The sequence below is a fragment of the Cuculus canorus genome, chromosome 1 (assembly GCF_017976375.1).
Source record: "Cuculus canorus isolate bCucCan1 chromosome 1, bCucCan1.pri, whole genome shotgun sequence".
NCBI classification, from domain to species: domain Eukaryota; kingdom Metazoa; phylum Chordata; class Aves; order Cuculiformes; family Cuculidae; genus Cuculus; species Cuculus canorus.
The window spans coordinates 148,699,941-148,726,081 of NC_071401.1; the positions used below are offsets into that span (position 1 = coordinate 148,699,941).

At 41.2% G+C, this 26,141-nt stretch overlaps 1 protein-coding gene across 6 annotated transcripts in view; it reads right to left on the reverse strand.

Moving 5' to 3' along the window:
• TBXAS1 (thromboxane A synthase 1) overlaps positions 1-26,141 on the reverse strand; it is a 243,142-nt gene that overhangs the window by 82,658 nt on the left and 134,343 nt on the right. For all 6 annotated transcript variants that reach the window (XM_054086768.1, XM_054086793.1, XM_054086766.1 and 3 more), the window contains 4 exons: positions 20,626-20,742; positions 13,530-13,618; positions 10,922-11,070; positions 9,583-9,713 (listed from right to left, as the gene is read on the reverse strand). In XM_054086768.1, coding sequence (XP_053942743.1) covers positions 9,583-9,713; positions 10,922-11,070; positions 13,530-13,618; positions 20,626-20,742 — 486 coding nt within the window. The remainder of the gene's footprint in view (positions 1-9,582; positions 9,714-10,921; positions 11,071-13,529; positions 13,619-20,625; positions 20,743-26,141) is intronic.

A 26,141-nucleotide genomic window follows, 5' to 3' on the forward strand; every position in this document is an offset into this window, starting at 1 on the left:
CACCTGTCTTGTTCCTTGTCTAGGATCCATAAAGTACACTGATCCATAACTAAGGAAAGAGCAGAAATGGTGCAAAAGAGCAAAGGGTGAGCAATAGCAAGCAGACCTCATATGCACTTGCTGGGAGCAGGTAACCAAGCAGACGTTTGCTCTCTTCTTGTGACTGCAGTGCCCATAAAGTGCTGGGCTCACAGGTGTGCTGGGATGCAGAACTGGGACAGATGCAGCAGTAATGCAAAACTCTTCCTGCTTCCCCATCAACATGCCTCAGGGAGGTGAGAAAGTCACCACTTTCGTTACTTATTCTGTCCTTTATCTCTTTTGAGCAGAGAGACTGCAGAATTGCATTTCAAGATGAAAGCACCTCAGCTACACGCTACAGACCAGTCCTGAAATCAAAAGATCACATTTTCTAGGCCTGCAATTCATCATTGGAAAGATAACAAACTGATCAAGAAATTTCAAATTGTGACCAAAATTAATAGGGAATTAAGAGTTCATCTCCATTTGAGGTTTTGAGGACTTACTATGTTTAAATGCCCACTTGAGAAATCCCAAGGAATTTATAAATTTCATTACATCTTTAAGAAAAATTTAAAAAAAAAAATAAAAAAGAAGGATTTTTTTTTAACATTTGGAAAGGAAGGAATACAATTTTAAAGCAAGCAGGAATGGCTTGGTTTTTAAAAGAAGGTGAATAACAGAAACACCTTTTAGCATAATGCCACTTTTTTCCCCTCTTAGAACCACGTATGCTGCCCAAGCACTGACACCAGATTTAATGTTAAAAAGATTTTTAATATATTCTATTTAGAACAAATTCCCTCTATATTTTTAGGACATACATTTACCTTTCTGGAAAGCCCACTTCACATTTTTATTCAACCAAGGCAGTGGATAATGACATGATCAAATTGTGAAAACAGCCCAGCAGAACGGAATCGCAGCCTCCCTCCTACAGGCTTAGGAAAACAAAAGGACTGGAGTGATCCTTTGTTTTACTGACTTGATAAATCAATAAAAATTGATTACTTAATATGGACATATAGTGTATACCCCTAAAAGGACATAATCTTTTTTTTTTTCAAATATGAACAAGTTTTGCTTGTTTTCTACAAAGGCAGGAAAACTGCACACTATTAGAAGGTGTCTAATCCTCCCGTCCAGTGTTTCCTTAGAAAAATATTTACTTTTTAACATCTGTACTGCATTTCCACAGTTTAAACACACACACCTCCTGGAATGAACATAGTATTTAGCATATTTTTAACTAAGTTTTCCTAGTAATTGTACAGTTTTCCCTTGACAAGGAGAGGATCAGACTTTTTCAGGAGGATTACCTCTGCTCTACTCATTTCAAGCAGCTCTTGAATAAAATAGTTCATTAGTTCATGAAAAGGAAAAACACCAGGGAACTGCTGAGGAAGGAAGAGGAAAGAACAGAGTGCCACAGTAATTAGGCTTTCAGATTGTACTTATCCTCCAGAATGCAGGTACAGACACACATGTCCCTCTTCCCCATCGGTAAAGAATTTAGGGAAGCTTACGGCATGTTTTTCCCTGGGAATCAGTGTTACAGAGATTAAAATTGTAACCAGGGCATCATTTCACAGAAAGATATTAAAAGATACCACTTCCTTATAGTAAATTACTATTGCTACCCAGTAGTGAAAGGGCATCTCTCTCTCCCCTCTGCAAGCATTTAAATAGCATAGTTTCAGACTACCTCAAAATTCAGTTACCCAAACTTTTTAGGCTCTCATGGATGATGGTGGAAAATGAAAGGATCTCCACATACCAGGAATCATTCATGTCTGCCTGGGTGTGCAGGCAGCTGGGGAGGCAGCAGAGTCAGTAACTGTACTTACCATAGATCAGGGATTGGTAAGAATGAGGATGATAAGGGGGGAAAAAACTGGAGGGGGTTGCAATTGTTTACTGGCAACTGATGACTAGAGGAAAACTTTTCCATCTAGACTTAGCAGAGGGCATCCTGGGGCCATAACAATCCATGGGAGGCTAGATCATCACCAGTACCGACATACAGCTTCACAGAATCACAGAATCACAGAATCACAGAATCACAAGGTTGGAAAGGACCCATTGGATCATCGAGTCCAACCATTCCTAACACTCCCTAAACCATGTCCCTAAGCACTTCATCCACCCGTTCCTTAAACACCTCCAGGGAAGGCGACTCGACCACCTCCCTGGGCAGCCTGTTCCAGTACCCAATGACTCTTACTGTGAAGAATTTTTTTCTGATATCCAACCTGAACCTCCCCTGGCGGAGCTTCAGGCCATTCCCTCTTGTCCTGTCCCCTGTCACTTGGGAGAAGAGGCCAGCTCCCTCCTCTCCACAACCTCCTTTCAGGTAGTTGTAGAGAGTAATAAGGTCTCCCCTCAGCCTCCTCTTCTCCAGGCTAAACAACCCCAGCTCTCTCAGCCGCTCCTCGTAAGACTTGTTCTCCAGCCCCCTCACCAGCTTTGCTGCTCTTCTCTGGACACGCTCCAGAGCCTCAACATCCTTCTTGAGGTGAGGGGTCCAGAACTGAACACAGTATTCGAGGTGCGGTCTCACCAGTGCCGAGTACAGAGGGAGAATAACCTCCCTGGACCTGCTGGTGACCCCATTTCTGATACAAGCCAAGATGCCGTTGGCCTTCTTGGCCACCTGGGCACACTGCTGGCTCACGTTCAGTCGGCTGTCAACCAGCACCCCCAGGTCCTTCTCTTCCGTGCAGCTCTCCAGCCATTCTTCCCCTAGTCTGTAGCGCTGCATAGGGTTGTTGTGCCCCAAGTGCAGGACCCGGCATTTGGCCTTGTTAAACCTCATCCCATTGGTCTCGGCCCAGCGGTCCAGCCTGTTCAGATCCCTTTGCAGAGCCTCCCTACCCTCCAGCAGATCCACACTTCCTCCCAGCTTAGTGTCATCTGCAAAGCTTCTTTGTGGCTTTTCGCCATGTGGCTCACAGGCAGCATGGTTCACAGCAGCACAGCCTTCACAGTCTTGTCTTGTTCCTTCTGTTTGCTCTGCACTTACAAGGAGAGCATTCAGGTAGTCTGTATGTCTTCAGCCAGACTGACAAAACTGTCAACTGAGATGCTAATGAATACACTTCTGGTGACACTTCACAGTGCTTTGTCATCCTCTCATTTCAAATCGGCTTGTGACCACCAAAAAAAAAGCTGATCATCATCAGGAACAGCATCAGGTCATCACCTGCCTGGCATGGATCAGTGATCTTGAATTAAGCCTTCATAGCAGACAGTATGACTGGAAAACTCAGAAGATGCCACAAGAATGTGTTGGAGCCTCTATGAACTCTCCAATTCTCCTTGTTAAAGAGCGTGTACTGTGACAATTGAATTTTCCTACAGAGCTGTTGTGATTTTCCAAAAGTGATGTCTTGCAATAGCCTTAAATTGTTCCATTCAAATTGTTGTTATTACTAGGGATTATAAATGAAATTCTGGTCTTTCATCTGCTAAAGGGCCATAGTTTCAACCCATAGTTTTAGAATGGAGTCTCAATTTTGAGCATCATGAAAGACTCCTCCATCTAGGTATCATCATTTAAAACAGACTGGTATGTTAAGCACTGAGCTATGACATCACAGAAGAACAACTCTTAGATGAATAATTATTTGGTATCAGGTTATTAAATGAAAATCTATCAAACAATCATTTATTGAAGTAAACAAACAGTCTATCTGCCTAGTTTCTGGAAACATTTTGCCTAAGGGAAAAATTTAAACCTGGGCAGATAATCAGGATAAGGAATTTGAACACTTAAATCCTGCTGGAGTCTTCAAAGTAGGTGTTAAGTGGTGCATTAAATTCGTGCTGTTTCTTCTGAGCAGAGTGAATTTGCTCTTCTGTAAACAGTGTGAAAAGCATTTTACAATAGTGTGAAACCATGAATAAATGTCATATAAAAGTTTCTAAAGTATGACCACTAAAATGTTTTTGTACATAAGCCAAATGAGTAGAATATCCAGGACTGAAATTATTTGACTGACCACAGAAAGATAATATATAATTAAAATGACATCTGCAGCGCTAACCGACGGGATGAGAGAAAGTGACATCACAGATCTCATATAAGTTGCAAGCATATTATTAGATCTAAACCTGGCTGTAAAATTACTATTTGCCCGTGGGATTATCTTTAGGCATTCAGAACCATTGTTTCATTTACTGATAGGACAGGGATGATAACAGCCTCACTTTGCTTGTCACACTATTTTTTGGCCTTTCTTTATTCTTCCTGCAGATGAGAAGAAGGCAAGCCTCAGCTGAATCACTTTTGGAGCTTTTCATTGTTTTACAGTTTGTTCAAAAGGTTTTTTTTTTTATTTCTCCCCCTCCCTAAAGAAAAAACCCGAAAGTATTTTTAATGGTGATAAAAATCAATGTAGAGTCAAAGATGCACAAAACGTAACCTCTAAGAATGTGGCAATCTAAGAAATATCCACTGGCCTAATGCAGCACAGAGAGATCATAAGGCTTTGCTGATAGGTCCCATTATTAGCCCACGGAACTGGTAACTACCGGTTGTATCTTGGCCTCATAAAAATTCAGTGCCAAAACTCCAACTGACTTCAGAGGGTACATTTCATCATTTGAGACCTAGGAGACAGGACATAATTCTTCAAATGCAGGGCTATCTGGGACACCTAATCTCTACAGATTACATTTCTGCATTAAATTGGACACAGCTGCATTTTGATCTGTTTCACACACCATTTTGATGTTCCTGGCAAATTATTAAGTTGCCTATACTTGTAGGAAGACTTGTGTTCCTACAATTCTGAGCGTGTAAGGAGACAGGCAGTGAAAAGGGAAAACAAAAAGAAAGCCCCAAACTTTCTGGTTGCTTTCAGAAGCCATGCTAATGATCCTAAACTGCAAAGGGAACTTAATGTGCTCCCAGAAATCTGGTCCTAAGTGCCTAACTTGCTGTATTTGAAATAGTTCCCATATGCCAATTTTGCAAACAAGGCAAAAATCCAGGAGCAAGCGGGATGACAGCCAGTCATGGACTCGTGCACACACTGCTAAAGCAAACATGGACCTTGTACTTTCCTCCACACTGCCCTGATACCAGGCAGCTATTATCACGTGTTTCTTACAGCATCTCCCATCATCCCTTCCAATATAACCTTACACCTCAGCTGCATCAATCACTGAAACCTGCAAACAGACTGCATATGCAGAAAACGCTGCCTCCTGCTCTTATCACCACAATCTTGGTTTTCTTGTTTTCTCCTAACCATACCCGCCTGCTGTCCTTTATCTTATTCCACAGTTTGAGAAAGTGACCATCTCTAGTAGAGTGAAGGATTTACCCACCCAGTGCTACTGTCACAGAAACATATTGCATGTTATTAACAGCAGTTAATACATTACTTTTAATCCACATTAGGTTGTTTCATTGTCCCTTTTATGCGTTAATGATTGTTACACAGAACAGATTTTTCATGCAGACCCCTTTGGCACAAATCTTTGATTCAAAACTCTCCATACATACAGCTACACCAGTGTGGTATTAAAAGCTTCTGTTGTATCTGTGCACTACGAATAAGGTGTCTGCAAGCAGCTTAGATACACCGTTTCTGTTAGAAAATACTCCTCCAGCACTCAGTGTAGGCCAAGAACCATGTTTATGAATCATGAATTGTTTGTGGCCAGTCAGTAGTGCTTACAACCTTTTGAGTGTAAAGAAGGATGGAGACAAAGACCTAAAGGCTGGTGGGGGCAAAGGCTCATAAAGGTGGGCTGGAAGAAAGAAAAGAAAGGATGTGGTGATAAAGTGCAATAAATACAGAAGAAAATACAAATGTTGCAGAAAAAGTCAAAGAAAAAGAGCAGAGCATGCAACAGAGCAAAGAGCAGCGGTGTCTGAAAATCAATTTGACTTTTAAATGTGTCCTGGATGTAATGTAGGGTAAACTAAAATCCATTTTCTTCCTGAAAGGTTATAGTTGTGGGGTTAGGCTGTGAGGAGAAGTTGGGAGGATCCATTCTTACCTGAGCTGTTAGCCCATCAGAATTGCTCTTCATCTCAAAGTGGCACAAACATCTCTCATATTTCAATATTAACAGCTTCTTAATGAGTATGTTGTCATGTTTTTCATGTCAACCGATATGCAAAACTTGGCTCAGTTACTTTTAAATTAGAATTCTTATTTATATTCCTTCTTTCTCACCACACATCCATAATTAAGTGGTTAACTTATTTTTAGGGATATTACATGCAGTCTGCAGCAAAGAATGGTCCAAAAGGACAAGTTGATCTGAAGAACCTTTGTACCACAGGAAGGCCAAGGTGCAGCTGGAGCTGAACTTGGCCAAGGATGCAGAGAATAATAAGAAGGGCTTCTATAGCTACGCAGACAGAAAAGGAAAGTCAAAGAAAGCATACTCCCTCTGATGACCCTGACTGGCAAACTAGTACCAACTGTCAGGAAGGCAGCTGAGGTACTCAATAACTTTTTTGCCTCAGCCTCCTTTGGCAACCTCTCTTTCCACACCTCTATAGCAGATGGACCACAAAACAGGGACTGGGGGAACAAAGTCTCTCCACTGTGAGAGAAGATCAGGTTCGTGAGGACCTGAGAAATCTGTATACATGCAAGTCTATGGGACCGGAGGAGACGTATCCCAGAATCCTGGGGGAACTGGCTGATGTAGTTGACAAGCCACTCTTCATGATATTTGAAAAGTCATGGCAGTCATGTGAAGTCACTGGTGACTGGAAAAAAGGGAAACATCACATCCATTTTTAAAAAGGGTAGAAAGGAGGACCCTGGGAAATACCAACCTATCAGCCTTACCTCTGTGCCTGGGAAGATCATGGAACAGATCCTCCTAGAAGCTATGAGAAGATCTATGGAGTACAGGTAGACAATTTGAGATCTGACCAATCTAGTGGTCTTCTACTGATGGAGTGACTACATGAGTAGACGAGCAAAAATCTTCGGATGTCATCTATCTTGACTTCTGTAAGGCCCTTGACACAGTTCCCCTCAATATCACAGTACCCCTCAATGGGGATACTGGTGGATAGAAAGCTGGACATGATCAAACAATGTGTGATGCATCAAAAGGAGCATGGCCAGCATGTTGAGGGAGGCAATTCTGTCCCTCTGCTCTGCTTTGATGAGACCCCAGTCGAGTACTGTGTCCAGCTCTGGAGCCCTCAGCACAGAAAAGACATAGACCTGTCGAAGTGAGTCCAAAGGAGGCTCAAAACAAAGGTCAGAGCGATGAAACACCTCTCCTTTGAAAAAAGGCTGAAAGAGTTGGGCTTGTTCAGGCCAGAGGAGAGAAGGCTCCATAGAGACCTTACTTTAGCTTCTCAGTACTTAAAAAGGGCCTAAAAGAATGATGGGGACAAACCTTTTAGCAGGGCCTATAGTGATAGGACAAGAGGCAATGGTTTTAAACTAAAGAAGATCGATTCAGACTACATATAAGGAAGATTTTTTTTCTGAGGAGGGTGGTGAAACAGTGAAACAGGTTCCTGAGAATGGTGGTAGAAGCCTCATTCCCGGAAACACGCAAGGTCCAGTTGGACAAGGCTCTGAGCAACCTGATGTAGTTGAAGATGTCCCTGCTCACACCAAGGGGGGGTGGACTAGATGGTCCCTTCCAACCCAATCCATTCTATAATTTTATGACTGTATGAAACACACGTCTATGTGTTTCACTGTCACTGTCCTGCATGACATTCTTGTCTCTAAATTGGAGAGACACAGCTCTGACAGATGGACCACTTTGGTGCATAAGGAATTGGCTGGATGGCTGCACTCAAGGAGTTGCGGTGAACAGTTCAATGTCCACATGAAGACCAGTGATGAGTGGCATTCCTCAGCAGTCAGTATCAGGACTGGTGCTGTTTAACATCTTTATTGCAGACATGGACAGTGCGATTGAGGGCAGCCTCAGGAAGTTCGCTAATGACACAAAGCTGTGTGGTGAGGTGAACACACTGGAGGGAAGAGATGCCATCCAGAGGGACCTTGATAGGCTTGAGAGGCAGGCCTGTGCAAACCTCATGAAATTCAACCAGGCCAAGAGCAAGGTCCTGCGCCTGAGTAGGAGCAAACCCAAGCACAACTACGGGCTGGGCAAAGAATGGATTGAGAGTAGCCCTGAAGAGAAGGACTTGGGGGTGCTGATTGATCAGAAGCCTGACATGAGTTGGCAACATGTGCTCGCAGCCCAGGAGGTCAACTGTATCCTGGGCTGCACCAAAAGAAGTACAGCCAGCCAATTGAGAGAGGATATTCTGCCCCTCTACTCTGCTCTTGTGAGACCTCACCTGGAGTACTGTGTTCAGTCATGCAGTCCTCAGCACGGGATGGACATATATCTGTTAGACTGAGCCCAGAGAAGGGCCGTGAAGATGATTAAAGGGCTGGAGCAACTCCCATACAAGGACAGGCTGAGAGTTGGGCTTGTTTAGCCTGGAGAAGAGAAGGCTCTGGGGAGACCTTATAGACGCCTTTCAGTACTCAAATGGCACCTACCGAAAAGATGGGCAGGGGCTCTTTATTCAGGGAGTGTAGTCATAGGACAAGAGGTAATGGTTTTAAGCAAAAAGAAGGCAGATTTATATTAGATATTAGGAAGACATTTTTTCCTGGGAGGGTGGTCAGGCACTGGAATAGGTTGCCCAGAGAAATCATGGGTGCCCCATTCCTGAAGGTGTTAAAGGCCAGGCTGGATGAAGCTTTGAGCAACCTGATGTAATGGAAGGTGTCCCTGACCATGGCAGGGGTGCTGGAACTAGGTGACCTTTCAAAGTCCTTTACAACCCAACCCATTCTATAATTCTGTGATCCAAACGCTTTGTATATCAAAAATAGAGAGACTGTCATAAAAATACATGTGCCTTCAGACACTTTGTAAACCAACAGTGACTAAAACAAACCAAAAAAATCCTAGAACTGCCTTATGTTCAGGTGAAAGAGAAATACATGGTTAACAAATGATTGCCTAATAATGCATACCCATTAGTTTGCATACTTCTGGTAGAATTTACCAACTTTCTCTTTAGCCATCTCAATATCAAGTGTCTGCTCTTAACCAGACATTCAGGTTCATTCAGTTTTCAAAAGCAGTAGGAACTGTCACAGGACATTTTAAAACCTACTTCAGCTTCTAGGTAATGATTGGGTTGAAACACTCAGTGGGGGCTCTCCTTTCTCTGGTCATTAAGGAAAAGTAGCATAAAGAAAACACTTGACTTTAAGATGAGAGAGAATTCTACAGAGTGAATCCTTCCTTCTCGGTCTAGAAACTGGGTCGGAAAGTCATCCCAGATGTAACATTTTCTGCATCCTTATTTGAACAGAAAAACTAAGAGAAGCAGTCTTTCTTGTAATGTGCTAACAGTTTTGCACCAACACCAAACCTAGCTGATTGTATATAAAGCTAAAAATGAATAACATCTTCACAAAATTGCTTTGAATGTTCAGACTTACTTTGTTTTTTCAACTCAGGCTTATGCCACTTTCCATTTTCCTTCAAAACATTTGCTTATCCAAATATTTATCACAGAAATGGCCTTACCTCAGCTGCATCTTGCTGGTCTCTGAAGGCAATTGCTTTTTTTATGGTTTGGATAAAAAATCTATTCAGTTCCTTTTGTTTCTTGTTTGGCAAAATCCGGAGCAATGGGATCATTATGGATGGGAAAGAAACTGTAAGAAATTTTAAAGAAAAAAACACTGAATCAGACTGTAAAAGCAAATTATATCCCCCTCCTTTCATTAATATTATAAAACTCATCAAGTGGGTTGTGTTAGTGAAACCATTTCTTTTTTTCTCTTTCCCTCTCCTGCTCCCTCTTTTCTTCCACCCCCATAGGCCGCTAAAGGATTTCCTCTTAGAAATTCCGTGTTGGCCAGGACTCCCCTGCCAGACAGATGCCTTCCCAAGCTTGCTTTCAGAGTGCTTCAGGATTTCAGTTCAGTTTCTAGATGTCACAAAGCCACCACAACAAAGGAGACAATTGTTTTCCCTGCCTACTCAAAGAATTACATACAGAAGGTGGGGGATCCTGACCTAGCCTAGCAGCTTACGGCACTGATCTACAAAACTACATAGTAGTCATTCTCATTTACAGATCTCCAATATTAGGACATTGGTATGCTGTATTATTTTGCTTCTCTAAACAGGCCACATACTCTGGAAGTGGGATGTTATCACAAAGATGGTCTCTGGTTCAACCTAATACCTCATTCTTGCATCCCTATCTATTCACCTGAAAATAAATACCTTCGCTTAATGACAGCTTGTGCTGGCACTTATCATCTTTACCTTTTATAGCCATCAGCCAGGCTGCTGCTGCCATTCAGATAAGAATTTGGAGGACTTATGCTATCTTCTTTTTCTTTGCCACCTCTTTTCTTCAGTGGGTTATTAACCCACTGCTGTTTATGGGTGGGATTTCAATCTCTACCGAGCACACAAAAACTTTACTTTCAGGCTCCAAAGGGCAGTTACTCTGTTTGAATGCAGAAGTCTATTAAAAGAGATACTGTAGAAACTACAGGCCCCAGAAACCTTCCACTTAGATTAATCTGCAGCATAACCTTCCCAGACTCTCAGTTTCTGGAGGAAGTTGCATTAACAGTGACAAGAGCTGTAGAGCATATGGTGGAAACCTTGAGGGTATAATTGGCAGGTAGGTTGCATTCTGAACACCACTGAAATAAAGTCCACCATACATCTTCCTTCTACTGCTTCAGCATTTTCTACAATTTGAGAATGGCAGAGAGGTTGGAACTGGATCATCTTTAAGGTCCCTTCCAACCCAAACTATACTATGATTCTATGATTTTATGATTCTATGAATGACTTTTCGAAAATTACCATAAAGAAGTAGACAAAGGTAGATTATACTCACGGATTAGAATGAGGAGAGGCTTAAACAAAGACATTTCAAAGAATGTTCTGCAATTCTTAACAAAGGGATCATTGGGATTCTTCTGAGAATCCACTTCAATACCAAAAGCTACGCTACCAACAACATCCAAGGTAAAGCAGTTGTAACACCTGCATTGAGTCAAAGAATGATAGATCATTAGCTACAAATGATATATCCATTAGTATCTTGCTACTACAAACACCACATTACATTAAATCTTGCCTTTGAATTTCTTTTTGCTTTTAAATTTGAGCTTGCCAACAAAAGGTGTTTACAGCACTCTGACAAATATGTATGTTTAATAATGATCACCTTCTCTCCATCTACAAAATGAATATATTTTCATATAGCTCAATAAGGCCACTACAAATTTTATAAAAAGTAAACAATTTCACTTGTTATTACCTAGAAATCAAATGTAGCAGGTCAGAAATTCATAAGCATTTTCTTAGTATGCATGCTATTAAAAGAGATCATTTCTTTATCATTTTAAACTGCAGAAACCACATCTACTACCAGTCCAGTCTAAAGTCTCAGTGACAATAAGCGCTTCAGTAAAATTTCAGTAAAAAGGATTTCCTTCATCTTCCTGACAGCTCCTTTGTAATGGAAAATTGTGGTCAAAACCAAAAGGAACTGACATCATGTGAAATCTGTATCTCTGCAAAGGAGCAGCAAATGTTTTGAGAACTACATATGATCTGTGGCCAATGATCTTGAAACTTCAGAATTTGCTGAATCTCTCCCTGCCTATTTGACCATCTATCCAGTTTTCTCACCATCTTCATTTCCACTGGGTATTTGCAGTTATATTTAATTTTGAGATGTATGGACTGAGAATGTAGAATACCCTTGAAATTCAATTCTTCTCATCTGTGGTCAAGTTTGCAATGACTGTTCTTCTGTGTTCCCTTACAGAAGGCTAATATTAAAGTCTCTGGTGCTTTAACCTGAGCAAACTTGTACTAAGATAAGGACAGGACTCAGGCCCAGTATATCCTGTATATATATATTGTGAAACAGCATTTCTAAACTACAACCTTTGGGTGCTGTCATTCAGATGATACCAGAGTAGACTTGGAAAATAACAACAATACTGCAAATCTAAGTAACTTCTTTGGATTTTCAACTCTTACACAAACACACAAAATCATTATTAGAGGTTGAAATGTTAAAAGAGGAGCAGTACAACAAAATAATAATTTCAGAAGCACTCGATCATCTACCTCTCCATGGCTACTGAGAAAGCTTAAAACTAAATCTGGAGGTGTTGGTAAAACACAAAATAGCTAAAGACAACTAATGTACAAGATGACAGGAGGGTGCAGATGGGGTATTTACATCCGACAAAACAGCTCCCGAGGCAATTCTGGGAAACTGCAGTGCAATGAGAATCATATTTATGTATGTCAAACCTGCTTAAATGGTAGTATGATAAAACAACTGGATCATATTCTGAGATGGTCAACATAATCCATTTATACTTTCAAAATGTCTTTTCCAAAGTGCCTCCTGAGAGGTGAAACCCTAGCATGGATCAATAGCTAAAAGACAAGCCAAAGAAAAAGGACAACCAGAAAAAAAAAGAAAAGGAAAACCCTGGAAGGACTCAAAAGGTCAATTTTCATCACGGCACTAGGCTAAGCATAATGTATGTCGAGGTTTCATAGCATCTCTTCAGACGTTTAATAAAGAGATCTCTGTCCACACACACACACTTGTGTGTGTACATAAAATTGTACTTGAAAGAGATGGATGAATTGTGGCTAAATATCTATTTTCTTAGATGAAACAAAATTATTTGTACTCCTCCAGTTTGGGAGAAATCATGAAGAACTTTAGAGAGTGCTGGCGAACCCAGCTATTGAAGTATGCAAAATAGTGCCTATTAGAAAGAATGCATTTGAACTACTCATATGCCATACAAGCCTCTAGAAGAAATGCATCTGCTCAGAGTAGGGGTTCGACAGTGTTGTCAATAGTTCAGTGAAGACCTCTGACAAAAGAGCAACAAAAAAAATAACAGGATGTTAGATGTTTAACAAGTGGGAGAAAGCACAGTATGGAAAATATCAGTGTCATTTTATATATTAGTGGTGCATTCTTGTCTGGAGTACTGATCCCATTGTTTCACAAAAGGCTATCGTGCCATTAGAGGGGTTTAGGAGGAATGTGGTCAGAATGATGAAGTGCTCAAAAAACCTCACATAAAAAAACCCCACGAGGGTGATGGGATTTGATACTGGATCAATTCCTATATTTGTACATTATTGGCAGACTGTAAATAGCAGACTGGACAGGGACTGATGTAGCTTTCCTTTCTGCTTCCAGCTGTTAAAACTTCATTAAACAGCTAGAAAAACATTAGATGCTTTTCCAAAATTACTTTTCAAGTATACTATGGCTGCCCCAGGAAGAAAAGGCATCTATCAGACACATCCTCTATTAAACTATGATCTCCACTTATGAAAGCAAGGTAGGGAAAAAAATTGTCTTTTATACAGTAAGTGCATATTTAGAATAACTGCTGCTATGGATTTATTTTTTTTTTTAAATCTGCTACTAATTTCTGGCATGTTGAACATACCTCTGGATATCAAAAGCTTTGCCAGAATCTGCATACACTTTCAAGTTACACAGCAGGACGTCACAGGCCTGGTTTATTAGTGGTGTCATCTAGAAAGAAACACATTGTGTTGTGAAAATATTAAAATGTGAAAAAAAAAAACTAAATTATTCTAATTTAATTTTATCCAGTAGATAGCACAGAGCTCTCAGGATCTTCTTCTGGTGTGGTCAGGCACTTTTGCACAGGTAGGATGAAAAGTTGGGATGACCTGCTAAAAACAAACCTACACATAACAAGGTTGTCTATTTCCAGCTCTGGGCCTAAACATAAGAGGCTCTGTCACTTACCTGGCCTTCGATAGTGGCCCATCTGTGGCTATATACACAGAAAGCTATCAAACAAGGACATCCCCCTCTTGCTTTAATCAATCCCTATTCGAACAGATGTTTTATCATGATCCATATTTACAGTACATTACATTTAGGCTACATATGCTCCAGGGCAGAAGGAATAATATTTTCCGTAGTCCCAAAGTCTTGTAAAGATATTAGCATCAGAGGCTCAGCATTTCCATCCTGCTGTCCCCCAGTCTGAGGGATTTAACCTGCACGTTAGAAAAGCAGCAGATATACCAGCACAAGTTGCTGAGGGCAAACTGCTATTGCAACCCGAGGAAAGGGGTTTCTGTAGTGGTGATGCCCTTAAATGGACATGAACGTGATTTTTTTCAGCTAATGGTTCTTTTCAGTCCTGCACACATGATGGTCAGGTAGATTTACCGACAGCCTGGCTGTACAAAGCAGTGCAACATTTTCCTCTTTAGTACTTCATGGAAATCACGACATAGACAACCATCAAGACTTTCATTAATGTCTCTGTCTCTCTCTCTCTTTAACTTTTTACATCGGAAAGGCATCTGACACTTGCCTTGATTATGCTTACTAGGGGAGCAGAGGAAGGGTGTAGCAGCAATCCATTTGTGACCTTAAAGGCATTATCTGCTATGGCTCTTTCTCCATATAGACTGCTGAGAGATCCTTATAGACTACAATTTAACATCCCAGTCTTGCCTCAACATTTTTGCCAAGCATCAGCAGACATATGCACAGAAACCTGCCTTTCATTCCTGAACAACCTCCTTCAGCATACGGATGTCAACAAACATGAGAACAGACTTATCCTACTCCTCTGACACTCTTGTTACCAAAAAAGACTTACTGCAGCCTCTCAGCACACTCTGAGAGCTATGCAGTCTGCCCAGCCAAGTCCATTTTGCTTGGCACTTCTACCTCTGTGAAACTGGCATAACACTTTGTGCACAGGCACACTGCCATGCTAACACATGGGTAAGACTATACGCAGTCAAAAGGCCAACGCAGGAGCATCCAACATGTTTTCCAAAGACAGAAGTCTGAGTCAAGAACGTGTCTAGCTGCTCTCAAGGCCCCGTACCTATATAGGATGGTGCAGGTTTTTCCTAATTCACTTCAAAACTGGATTGATTTGGGCTTTGCTACAGGCTCAGAAGACAATTCTGAAGCCAGATTAATATTCTGTAAAAGTAGCTGGTATGTATTGGGGAGGTGCACATGACGTTATGTGGCAGTTGTTTTCCCCTTTCGGCTTACTAAAGACGGTCCCCTGCAGTGAGCTGCTTCTCAAATGGTTCAACAAAATTAACACATTGCTGTTCAACAGATTGAACCAAGGTGAAACGCATTATGATCTCTGGGTCCAACCCCTCCAATGAACTGAATCAATCAAGGAGAACAAAATAAAAATCCATATTTTAACAGGTATGATATTATCTAAACAGATGGTGATAATTTCAGAATTTCCTTTTATTGTCTTATTTTCTCTTTTATTCTTCATCACACCACCAGATCTTCAACCACACAGCTGATTGCTATTGCCTTCCAACAGCTGGCAGAGATGGCAGGGGCATGTTCACCTGGCCAGGGCACCTCACAGCACCTCTGCACTTTCCACAACACATCAGCCTTTTAATATACCATTGCAATTCATTTCTAGCCATAAGATACTTTATTACCAAATCTAACCAGGAAAATGGGGAGGGGGTCACATGGATTTGATTTATTGTTAGCGTGATAGGACAGAGCCATATCAATGAAACAATTATTTGCATATGAAAGCTACAGGGGATATCTACTCAGGAATCCTGGGTTTGGGTTTGGGTTTTTACTCCCCTGAGGGGCATAAATTAGTCCAAGATTGTTAACTACAAAGAACACAGACTGAAACATTCTCAAGTCCCTTAACACTTTAAACTCTTTGTTTAATTGTCAAGAAAGACAAACCAGTGTTGGGGTGGGCGAACTACACCAAACTTTGAAAACCAGCACAGAAACAGACATGTTGATCTGCACCACCCTGTGTGTCACTAACTTTCTATACATTATCATTTGCCAGTGAGAACACAAAAGCTGCATAACCTGCCTGAGATTCAGTTCTTGGTGGGTAAACAAACCCCAGCTGCTCTGTATTTAGACTGACTGAGAGTAACAGGATGAAGAAAAATCTAAACAATATGGTCCCTGTAAATATTTGATCTTCCAGTTATCTAATAGCAAGAGTAGCCCAGAGTCCAAATCTCATTCTTTCTGCCAATGAAGAGCTTTCAGGGTTAGGGTTTTCATGATGCTAGGGGCTTTGCTGTATAAATCCTGCCAATATGCTATTTGGCACATAACAACAAATAGTTTCTGATTCTGTGGCTGCACAGTGCAAGGGGATGTTTACGCTGTTCAAAGGCATCAGTATCATGTTCCTGTAGTTAGATGTGGTCTTCGGTACTTACTATTATTATTCCCCTTATTATTAGGACCTAGACTATAAAGTAGAAAGCTGTATCATATTCACTGTAGACAGACACAGGAGACTTCACTGTTGTACACAGAAGTCATGTTGGGCCTCTTGTCCCACAAATAGGATGAAATGGAAGGAGAAGGAAAAAGGATACATCCCTAACATAAGAATTGCTTCTGTACCAGATTTCAAGTCCCTGATTAAAACCAGTAAGAGAGTAGAGCATCATGAAGATGTTTGTGAGAGGATTTATTCCCATCACCTCACAGTGGGGCCTTGCTACTCATGGGCATAACTTACCAAAGCGAGCAACTCAACCAGACAATGACTGGTGGCTCAAAGACATGCACATTTGACATGTCAGCTTTAACACTAGTGATTTGCTTTGTCGCAGGTAAGCACACTTGCTTTACTGAGTAAGAACAGCAATTCCCAGAGACCCTTCCAAAATGCCTCTTACCAATGTGCATAACCAAAGTAAGAGCAAGCCAAGGAAACCTCAGCTGCTGGACTGTCAGATCTTATTTCCTACTGGGACATACTGAAAGATCTACATGCCTGAGAGTGAAACTAGAGGATTTTCCTGCACTGTTCTGCCATGTGATCACAAGTTCTGCTTTGTATCTCCTTTCCTTTGAAAGAAAATGTCTCAACATAAACTCCACTTCGCAGGTTATTTAGGACAATGTTACACTATGCTGTGCTCTATTCTTTAATTTTTGTGTTCTGTTTTGTTTTAATGGTTGGTTAATGGGGGCGAGGATTCCTGGCATACTGATAGGAGATGACAAGACTACTGCAGCAGCATCAGAATAAATAAAAATCAATAGGTTTTCTGCTGGTGTTGGCTGTAAAAGAGAGCAAAGCTATTTATCAAGTCTGACAAGGGGTCCAGAACTGCAGGATCATCATGGGCACCACAGAACAACAAAATAAGAAATACTAAATAGGGAATCAAGATCGGTACAGCAAGATCACTAACATATCAGCTTGTTTCAACACATAATAGCTGAGGAGACCATGACAGGAACACTGGGAGCTGCAACTTCTACTTGAGGGCCAGCAGGTATTTTAATTAACCAGCTCCTCATGAATTACATCTTTGATCAACTTTCAGTGGTCAGTATTATTTTTATTCAACAGATGAAAGTTGTTTCATGCACAGAGAATTTAAGTAGCTTCTGCCAGATCACACACAGCCAGACAAAGGCAGAGCTGGAAGCAAAACTTTCTGTCTCCTGTCTCCTATCTCTCATTTCTCCTTTTTAGTGTTCCCATAGTAATGGCACTATGAGATCCATTCAGGGGTCTCACTGGAAAGAGATTATCGGATCAGCTACCAGCTCCAGTGGCATCTCATGCGAGATGCTCCCAAATCTTACTGCAGGATGAAGCTTAGAAGTCTGTTGAGTTATGCACCTCATTTGGTGACTGGCTGTTGGAGATCTTGGCCAAACCAAGGTGAAATTCCTCAAGCTTAGTGAACTTCTTAGTGACCAAACCAAGGTGAAATTCCTCAAGCTTAGTGAACTTCTTAGTGACACCACACCACTTCCGTGGAGAGACAAGGGCGAAGTACACCTCTGTCCCCAGCCACAGCAGCTAGATGCCTCAGTGGAATATTGTGGACCAAGTCTTACAAACACACCTTAGCTTTACCTGGTGTTTTGTTACTTCAGCAGCCAGGTCATAGAGTGGATGACCACCTTCTTGTTATTGCTAGTACTGAAGTTGTCCTTTAGCCTAGAAGCAGATTCTTGTGTTTCTGAAATGGAGATATCAGGAACCTACACTCAATTCTCAGGCTCTCCGTGCATCTTTTCTCTGAAGTGATTGCTACAGGGAGCACAAGGAGTTGTTAACATTTATTGCTCTGTCATAGGGTAATAGCTCCCAGTTCACTCACAGCATCTAGACAGACAAGTCTGTGCTTGGAGGGGCTGTAGCACACAAGGGCAACCGCTTTCCAAAGCCACATGGGACGTCTGCAATCTCTCCAGCATCACTGGGGAGTTTGCATGGAGGAACAAAGCCAAGGCAGACATCCAGAGTAAGCAGAGGGGAAGACTTTGGTATGGGGTTTTGTCAGAGCTCAGATCTCTGCGGCAAAGGAATCAATGTCTTAGAAGAAGAAATGAGGAATGTGTTGAGCAGTAGTTATAAATATGTATAAAAAGACATATCCATACTTACGCAGTAAATTAGTATCAAAACTAGATTATTTGTAACTCTTTTGAGGTAGAAAGGAAGATTTTATTATAAATAGGATGTTTCCTACATAACTGAAAATTCTGTAGTATGGTCAATACTGGAACATGGTATTTTCATTTCCATGCTGCTGTAGAGATTCCGAGAGAGTACCAAGTATGGGAGAGTCAAAAAGCAAGATCATAATTAATAAGCATTGATTTCCTGTGAGAAGTGTTGGTATGACTTCTAAATTAAGCAACAGCAAGAGAAGCACATGGGCGAGGACTTTAGTTGCATTAACTTCAAATCCTAGAACTGTTATGTGTTTGAGTAGAAAGTGAAATGCAAGGCTGAGGGCTGCATCCATTCAAAAGAAGTTCTTAATCTCACATGGACTTACTGCAAGTGTCTCTCTGTGTAGGAAAGGATGGTCTTCTGGTGAAGATACCGGACAGAGGAACAATGCTGAGCCTTTCAGAGACACCTTTCTCACTCCTGAAGTCTCCCACTTTCCGTAGACAAAATGACCATTTCCAAGTCATCCTAAGCCCATGCACAAGTGCACCCCTTCCACAGAGTTGGGAAGAGACAGCACAGGGAAAGCTGTTTATCTGGCTAAAAATGAAGATCTTAATTTTCACACATGAGACAGCTACCAGGCACTACTCGGCCCTTCATTTTACCTCCTACCACTACTCCTGCACTGCAGCTCCATCACCAAGCACTGCAAAGTGAGCACTGTGACTTCTCCTCCCACCTCAGTTTAATCAGTCAAACCCTGCAACGCCATGCCTACCCAGCCCCAGAACATGACATCCAGGGTCTCTGCCTGCTCGCCTTCACCACTCTCCTCCATCAAGTCTGCCCAACTGGTGCCGGCAGAGGTTGCTCTCCACAAATTGAGGGGAGCACAGCTTTATCTTTTGTTAGTCCGCCAGCAAAGAACCGATGACTTGCAGTAAGGCAGATTAATTTCCGCTAGGAAAATGCAAAACTCTCAGCTCCCCACCATGCCATGAGCAACTAATCGCTTGCATATTTAAACATCCTTGCCTCACTAAAATTTCACGATAGAGCCGGTGACAGAGCAAACGTCGGGGCGCATAACCAATGGCATTGTCAGTCGTGATTAATCAGCATCTCCACCAGGCTGGTGGCCAATTAGAATTTACCATAATAAGGAGGTGACAGCCGGCGTTGCTATGCAACCGCTGTCTATAGAGCTGGGAGAGCCAGACACATTTAGATGTTACTGTGGATTTCGACAGCGGCATGTCAAAACAACACAAGCGTCTGCCCAGTGGAAAATTTTACAACCCAGGACTGGGCACTAGAGTGAAGCATGTTTCCCTTTCATAAGGAAGAGGTGGTTTTTTTGTTGTTGGTTTTATTTCCCACCCTCCCACCCCCCTCCTTGAAAGAAGGCTATAAGCAGTCAGTCATTTATCTGTGTTTAATTAAGAGATATCATGCCACTGGAATAGGACTTTGTTACTGGCTAATGGGTTCCCATGGCTAAGTAAATGCTGAGACATTTATAGGAAATTAGCAGCAGGTCAGCATGGAGACATTTATTTTCAGTCAGAGGTATTTATCTGGCAACAACATTCTGTTCCAGTGACTTATTTTATTATATGGAAGGATTAAAAAATAAAAGGAGGAGGGGTGGAAGGAGATGGAGAAATGAAAATAGACTGACAGCAGTTCCCATGTTAATGTGAGAGCTGCTGACTCTGCAAATCACGAAAAGCTATGTTCCAACTGGGAACAATAACCTTTCCCATACTTTAGCTTAATCCTAACAGGGTGGGGGTGAGGAAGGTATAAGGCTCCATTTTGAGTTTGCTACACTTTTATGGCAAAAATTGGTGTATATAAAGACAGAGGATCGTATTCTCAGATGAGCTGTTCTGATTTTCACCAATATATAACCAGGGGCACACTGCTCAAATGCATGTGCTCTTCGGGTCTAAATAAACTGGCATAAAGTAGCAGGTTTTCATCTGTTCTTAATATAAAGCTCTATAAAGTAGATGCTTGCATGAAAGAAAACAATTATGCCTTCTAAATTCAGAAAAGAAGACAGTCTACACCTTACCTCTTTCAGTTTGGTATCACTGAAGGCTGGGGTCAGGAGGCTCCGGACATACCTCCATCTGTCATCACGAAGACAAAGTATGCTGTCAAGCATTGGCTTGGAAATCAAGTTCGGCTTCTAAGTCAAAAATAAACATGATTAAGTTTTAACACAAATGCAATTAGAGCTACTTGAGACTTTGGAACTTGGAAAGATTGGCCATGAATGGTGTTACACTGCTGTCCCATAATGAAAGAGGTTCAAATTAGTCCCAAACACCAAGCTAAACATGGATGAGACTAGAGATGCTTGCTGCACACATTTCCTCTTGGACTTGGAAAAAAAAAAAAAGCCCTGGGCTAGTCCAGTAACTCTTTGCTCACGCTGTTCTGGTTCTGCCATTCCTGATGTTCTCCTGCAATTGCCAGTTCTCGTTTGCTGAACCCTGGCTTCTTTCCTCCCTTTCTAAGGTGAATAGCAAAAGGAACTGTCAACACTCCCTCTCCATGTGACACCAGTGCCAATGCACTGCATGCGGGTGTCAGTGGAGGACACGATTTCTGGTGACAGCTGGTATGTCAGACTGTTACATGCATTTTAAAAGTCTTCAGAAAATATGTTCATTAGAAAGCAAGTCCCAGTCCTTACTCTGTCTATAAGGAACACTTCATGGATTTCTGCCCAAGTAAGAAGTCGTGGCTTGGGACAATTACAGCTTCAGCAGTCAGTCAGACATAGTATTTTAAAGCACTGCCCCATGAAGTTCTCTACCAAGATGTATGCTATGGATTTGCTAAATTCTAATTCTCGTCACCAACTAAGAAACCCTCATCCAGACAATAGTGATATTCACAAAGGAGTAAAGGGATAAAAAAGTTAAAAGAGAAAGTGTGTCAGTAAACAAGACACTAATATCTGGAAGAGGCATCAGGAGATGTCTAACCCCATAGCAAATCTACTACAGCTTATGTTGTTACCAGAGGATGTTTCCTGATCATTCTTGAACACCACTAAAACTGGAAATTCAATAATGTCCCCACGCAAAACCCTCCAGTGCTGAAGTACTCTTACCATGGTAGCATGAGCTCTCCTGCTGGAACTTATGTTCTTAAGTCTTTGTGCTAACACACACAAAGAAAACAGGTTATTCTCCCTCTTTGCAGCAGCCACGCATACAGAAGACTAGAGTAACCACTAATCATATTACTGCCATCTACCCCAAATAACACCAATTCACTCAATACGTACTTACCAGCCATGCTACCTGGGGCTATTTGTTCAGTCTTGTTGCTGCCCATCTGCATAGTCTTGTTGATTTACATCTTTCTGAAGGTATAGTCTCATAGTGACATGACATGGTTCTCCAGCCAAAGGAGGTTTTTTTTTAATATGTTCTGCAGGCTATATTCCTCTTTATTCATCCCAAAATACTACATAGCAAAGCATGACAATGTTGACTCATGTATTGGCTTGTGGTTTGCTGCAACTCTCAGACTTTCTTCTTGAATTGTTACTCCCTAGGAAGTTATTTCCTAGCCTTTATCATTAAAGTTGCTTACTCCTAGGAGTCATATATAGAACATGTCCTTGTTGAAGTGTGACCATTCTTTTTATGGATACTTCTGCAACTAATCAACAGCATTTTTAATGGTAACCCTTTCTTTCATAGCGTCTTTCATCCTTAACACCTTAGTGCCTTCTATATAAATTGTTATTGCACTCAGTGCCGTCATTTAACCCATTAACAAAAGTACAGATTGCAAAAGAAGCCACCTCTAGGATTCTTTCACTTCATGCTTCCCTTCTGACAGTGGAGTGTTCCCAAACACTTTCCAAGTCATCTTGAGTCAGTATTTCAGGTATCATACTGCGATGTCCTCTAGACAAACGAACCTAAAATTGGTAGGTGGAGGTAGAAGGTGTACACTTCTGCAGGTATCAGGCTGTACAGAGATACTCATTTGCATGTGAGATCTTATGGTATCCGGGTAGCCTGCCTAGGGTAGCAGTGGTAGTACGGTCCCTTATGTTATCAACAGCAGCAGTTATTGGAAAAGACCCACGCAAAGAAAAGATACTTTGGCCTTCCCAATGCTATCTGCTGATCCCTTTCACCCTCAAATATTTTCTTTCAGTCTTACTTTCATTACTAATGTACATGAAAAAATTAGTTCTTACCACCTGTTACACATCTGGATATTTTAATCTCTTTTTGCACCTCAAGACTTCTGATTTTACTGTCCATACGTGCTAATTTTTTATCCTTGCTCTTGGAAATCTGACCTACTTCCCACTCTGTTAAAAATCTCCTCTTCAGGGGCCATGAAGAGCTGACAGTTTAGCTACACTGGTCTTCTACTGTATGTCCATAACTTTCCTCCTTCCTGGAAGAGTTTGCACTTAATATCTTTTCTTTAAGGAGCTGCCAGCTCTCCTTAACACCTTTTTCCTTTACACTTGCCAGAATCTCACTACACTGCATAAGCTTGTAAAATGCAGAGGCCTATTTTATATTGCAAACAGGCTAATGGGATAGTTTTACATTCTCAGCAACACCACATGGTGTAGTAAACTAATGTCACTGAGATGACACTACAGACCAGTTTTGAGCAAAGATGAGCTGTTCTCAAGTAGCAGTGTACGTAACAGGACATTAAGCGGAAGGAAGAGGCTGACTTGGGTACCCTCATCAGATGACTACTATTTTTGACTAGGTAAAATATGGGGATATTTTATAATATATACATAGACTATATTATTTCACGCAGTAATAAGGAAAATTTGAGACAGGTTGTCAAAGCTGAAGTGGTTTGGACTGTTTTCTCTGAGTGTCCTCTTTAAATAAATTATCTGCTTTCTAACTCATCAGCAGGTATCTGTTCTGAGGATTAGAAGTGCAGCTAGAGGGACAATCACTGGAGTGTTGTCTCATTTCTTACAGATATTCAAAAGCATAGCAGAATCAGAGGAAAGGCTCCGGACAACTGAAAATGAGCATCATCCTTGGAGAAAGGACTGTATGCTAGCCTCTGCTCTACAGCTTTTATGTGCTGCTAGGGAAGCCCTTTGCACTAAATCTTGACTTGGCTGGTCACCAAATGTGTATTCTTATATCTCTGGTCTTCAGTATCAAGCCCTGAGGCACAGATTGCAGAGCTCCTGAGCACTCACTAATGTCACTGAAATCAACAACAGGGAAAGTGCCTTGATCACACAAAATGCATCAGTCCAAGAAATCAGATCATTGAACAAGGCCTGAAAATTAGCAAATACTCTTGGACCTGCACTTGAACAACCAGCCTTCACTCCTAATTTGTAATGTGGAGGTATCACATCACCTCCTCAGAACTGCAAACAACACATTAACATTTCTAAGGTACTCAGAAACTACAGGAAAAGACCAGAATAACAATTCCCACAAAGAAATGACCGATTCTGTCTTTCAGGTCAGGTTTAAATAGTGAGGGGTGAAAAGTATTTCGCATCCACTCCTAAACTGAAGGCTGCCCAATCTGTGCACTCTATAAGACAAATCTCTGGAAGACAAGGCTCCACTTAGATAATAACCTGACTGCAATATAAACCTGACTGCAATTGCCTTGAAAGTAAAATCCCTTGCTAAACCCAAACATTCACCCTAAAAAATGCTCTTAATTGCATAAAGACTGTATATAGTGCATTCACAGAGAGGAGCTCAGTTACTGAACAAAAAGCTTGTTAACCATAATGCCATAACTACAATAGTAATCATAGCATTGCCTTTTTACCACTCTACTTTATGTCAGTAGTGCTCCATTAACATATTTTTAGCATGTATAGTATTATATACATATAAATGTTGCAAGGAAAGAAAGATAATTGTGGCCATAAATTATTCTACTCTGTCTCTTTAAACGGGTACACAAAAACATGTTTGTGTTTATTGGAATAGCATCAGCGTGACTGGCAGTGTATAGCGGATTTCATTTATCAGGTTTGCCTTATCATTTCCGCAAACACTTTTCTTCTAATTGCATAACCTGTGTTACAGGTTGATATAGAATCAGCCTAAAGTATCTTAGCGAAAGCCGAAGTGTCACCTCTCTCTGAATGGTCGAAGTACTAGCTGTATCTGAGAATTCTTGAGCCTATAAAAATTACTAGAAATATTATCATGGGAAGCAGCTGTAATATATTCAGGGGTGTGATTTTTGTTTTTAGGCGAGGAAGGAAGTTGCTTTTAAGTCAAATGCAATCAGACTCTATCAAATTCCATCTAGCAATATCTGAACACTCAACAACGGCTTTGTGCTTCCTTCTGCTGTGTAATCAACCATTTCTGACCATGGTACAGTTATGCTGCATGAAAACTACTGGCAGCATGGTAATCTGCTGCAGCATACCTGCAAGTTCTACAGTCACAGAAATGCCATCAGAAACAACAAAGAAAATTAGTATGATTTGCTTCCAAACAAATCCTTTAAAACAACAGTGCTTTTAAAACGAAAAACAAAATAATGTTTGCAGATGAGCAGCATCTTCCCAGAGAATTTCCTCCCCATTAAGCTGTTCCTTAGGCTGACCCTTCAGACCCAGTTATTGGCTTATTGGTCCCTGAGTCAATTTGGATTCCTGTGTATTACTAAATAATTCAGGCAAGCGACTCTCCTCTGGCTCTGAGGCCAAGTGGTACAGAACATCTCCTGTCCTTGAGGTTAAATCACTTTCCTGAAAAGAATGGCCATATCCAAACTGCTTATAGTTGTGGTGCATGTTTACCTCCTGATCTGTGCCCAGACCACGCCTGGGGGACAACCAGTCGATACAGGACAAAACCATGCTAAGCAGCATGTCAATATGGACATCCATAGGACCTACTCATGAACTAATATCCTGTCCCTGTTTTATTTTGGAGTATAATTGTAGCCTTGTGTGATTCGTAAATCATTTGCTCCTTTTCTGAGTTTGTCACTAGCAGGCATCCAGCAGTGACTGCCTGGAGCAGGAGGAAGGGTAGCAGCACCATGATGTTCCCTCAGAAACCTTCTGGTAGAAAATGGAAACCTCCTTTGCTGCAAAAATGAGGTATGAAAGTTTGCAACCAGCAGAAGAAAGTTAATGCAGCTACACTCTCTTAAAATATCTCAAATAGGTGAATCTTCAAAGAACCTAAATGGCATCCTTAAAGACCTTTAAAAACCTGCTAGCTCTGAAACCTACAATATAAACTATTCACCTCCAAAGAACCAGCTGCCAATCTACTCCACACGCTTTGAACACACAGCAAGAAATGAAACTGTAAAACAGGACCTCAGAAACTTTGTTATCTTAAACTTAGACTAAATCATAGCCAAGTGCTACCAAAACCAATCAAAAATATTTACTTCTGCTGGATCCAACCCTCAGCACTGGAAGCCTGGTGAGATTCAAACAAAGAACCAAGTTCTAAAGCATGCAAAATCCCAAATCCTAACACTAACGTCAAAACTAGTTCTGGCATTAGTCATACCTGGCAAACACCACTTACCTTCACATAAGCTTTCTTCTCACCTTTCTTC